This window comes from Habropoda laboriosa, unplaced genomic scaffold (assembly GCF_001263275.1).
Source record: "Habropoda laboriosa isolate 0110345459 unplaced genomic scaffold, ASM126327v1 scaffold69, whole genome shotgun sequence".
Classification (NCBI taxonomy): Eukaryota; Metazoa; Arthropoda; class Insecta; order Hymenoptera; family Apidae; genus Habropoda; species Habropoda laboriosa.
Window position 1 is genome coordinate 1,025,572 of NW_017100173.1, and position 1,181 is coordinate 1,026,752.

Here is a 1,181-nt window from a genome sequence, read left to right on the forward strand (position 1 = left end):
ATTATATATTACATATAACATTTCTTAATAACAATATGTTCTAGTCAATATTCATTTATAAATATCTGTTCACATTACAAAGTTGCTAAAATTCTTGTAAACCCAACACATCCTGCTACAACAGTCTGCCCAATACCCCAAAATAATGCATACAATGGTGGCAGTGGATATCGAGATGCTCTGTATACAAAAGCAACAGCAGCTGAGCTAAGAACTCCTGATGTTAATGGTAATAATACACCCATTATTATTATCAGCAATGGGAAGAATCTTTAAATCAAAATTTATCTAGTTATTTTACATTCTAAAAGGATTATACACATGAAAATGTCTAATGTCTTCTACATTTCATTCATAGTGTTGTACTTATTTAATCACTGTTTTTTTTTTTCCAAACTACTATCACTTGTATATTTATCAATTTAATGCATTTATATGATTCATTATGTACAATAGATGAATTTGTACGTACTTTCCATATTTATGTTGCCTTAATGTAGCAAAACAAATTGCACCAGCTATAGTATGAACAAAAATGGAAGAAAATAGTGCCCATAAAAATATTTGATACCACATTTCTGGAAAATTTTATAAATACCAAAGAAAACTTTCAAATGTTTATGAATAAATTCTACATAATTATAAAGAGTAATTACTTTTATAAATATGTACATACCAGCAAATGAAGTCAAAGGTGTATAAAAAACATTGCCTGTATTCATATTTCTTAAATTAACTGGTGGTCGCAAAACAGAAGTGTCTGTTTGTGCTTCCATCGTAACTATTTCAAAAATATCTTAAGCTATATTTTTTATACCACATTAAAAAGTTATTAAATAATTTCAATCGTATATGTATGCATAACTTTAATTGGAAACGTTTTTTCAGAAGATAACATTTTATGCATGGTGACAATCACATCTAAGAATTATTAAACCCTGTAATGGTATGAAACGTTTAGTATAACCTATCAAATCTTTTAATTTTATTTCGTACTTTTAGCGAGATACAAACATAACTCTTTAATAAAGAACTTTATGATTTACCGTAAATCAAAGGCAAAAAGTGATAAGAAATTGTATAAATTTCAACTTACACTTTCATTCTAAATTGTTTATGTATATATACGTCATATCACAGACAAATTTTCATACTGATAAATGTTAATACAATATCTAATA

General features: G+C 26.6%; 2 protein-coding genes across 2 annotated transcripts in view; one reads left to right on the forward strand and one right to left on the reverse strand.

Annotated features, from left to right (window-relative positions):
- LOC108578678 (E3 UFM1-protein ligase 1 homolog) overlaps positions 1-61 on the forward strand; it is a 3,198-nt gene extending 3,137 nt beyond the window's left edge. Inside the window, exon 5 of the mRNA XM_017942053.1 lies at positions 45-61. Coding sequence (XP_017797542.1) covers positions 45-61 — 17 coding nt within the window. The remainder of the gene's footprint in view (positions 1-44) is intronic.
- A 13-nt stretch (positions 62-74) lies between these two features.
- LOC108578688 (transmembrane protein 170A) lies at positions 75-776 on the reverse strand. Its single transcript, XM_017942066.1, has 3 exons — positions 677-776; positions 473-578; positions 75-270 (listed from the first exon to the last, which is right to left on the reverse strand). Exons 1-3 carry the CDS (start codon positions 774-776, stop codon positions 75-77), a joined length of 402 nt encoding a protein of 133 aa, XP_017797555.1.
- Between the last annotated feature and the right edge of the window lie 405 nt (positions 777-1,181).

Bases quoted from the DNA above. Each gene is read 5' to 3' on its own strand.
- LOC108578688 (XM_017942066.1), bottom strand. From the start codon at position 776: ATGGAAGCACAAACAGACACTTCTGTTTTGCGACCACCAGTTAATTTA. The intron at 579-676 runs GTATGTACATAT...AAAATTTTCCAG, and splicing joins ACCTTTGACTTCATTTGCTG to AAATGTGGTATCAAATATTT. The intron at 271-472 runs GTACGTACAAAT...TTTGATTTAAAG, and splicing joins AGGCAACATAAATATGGAAA to ATTCTTCCCATTGCTGATAA.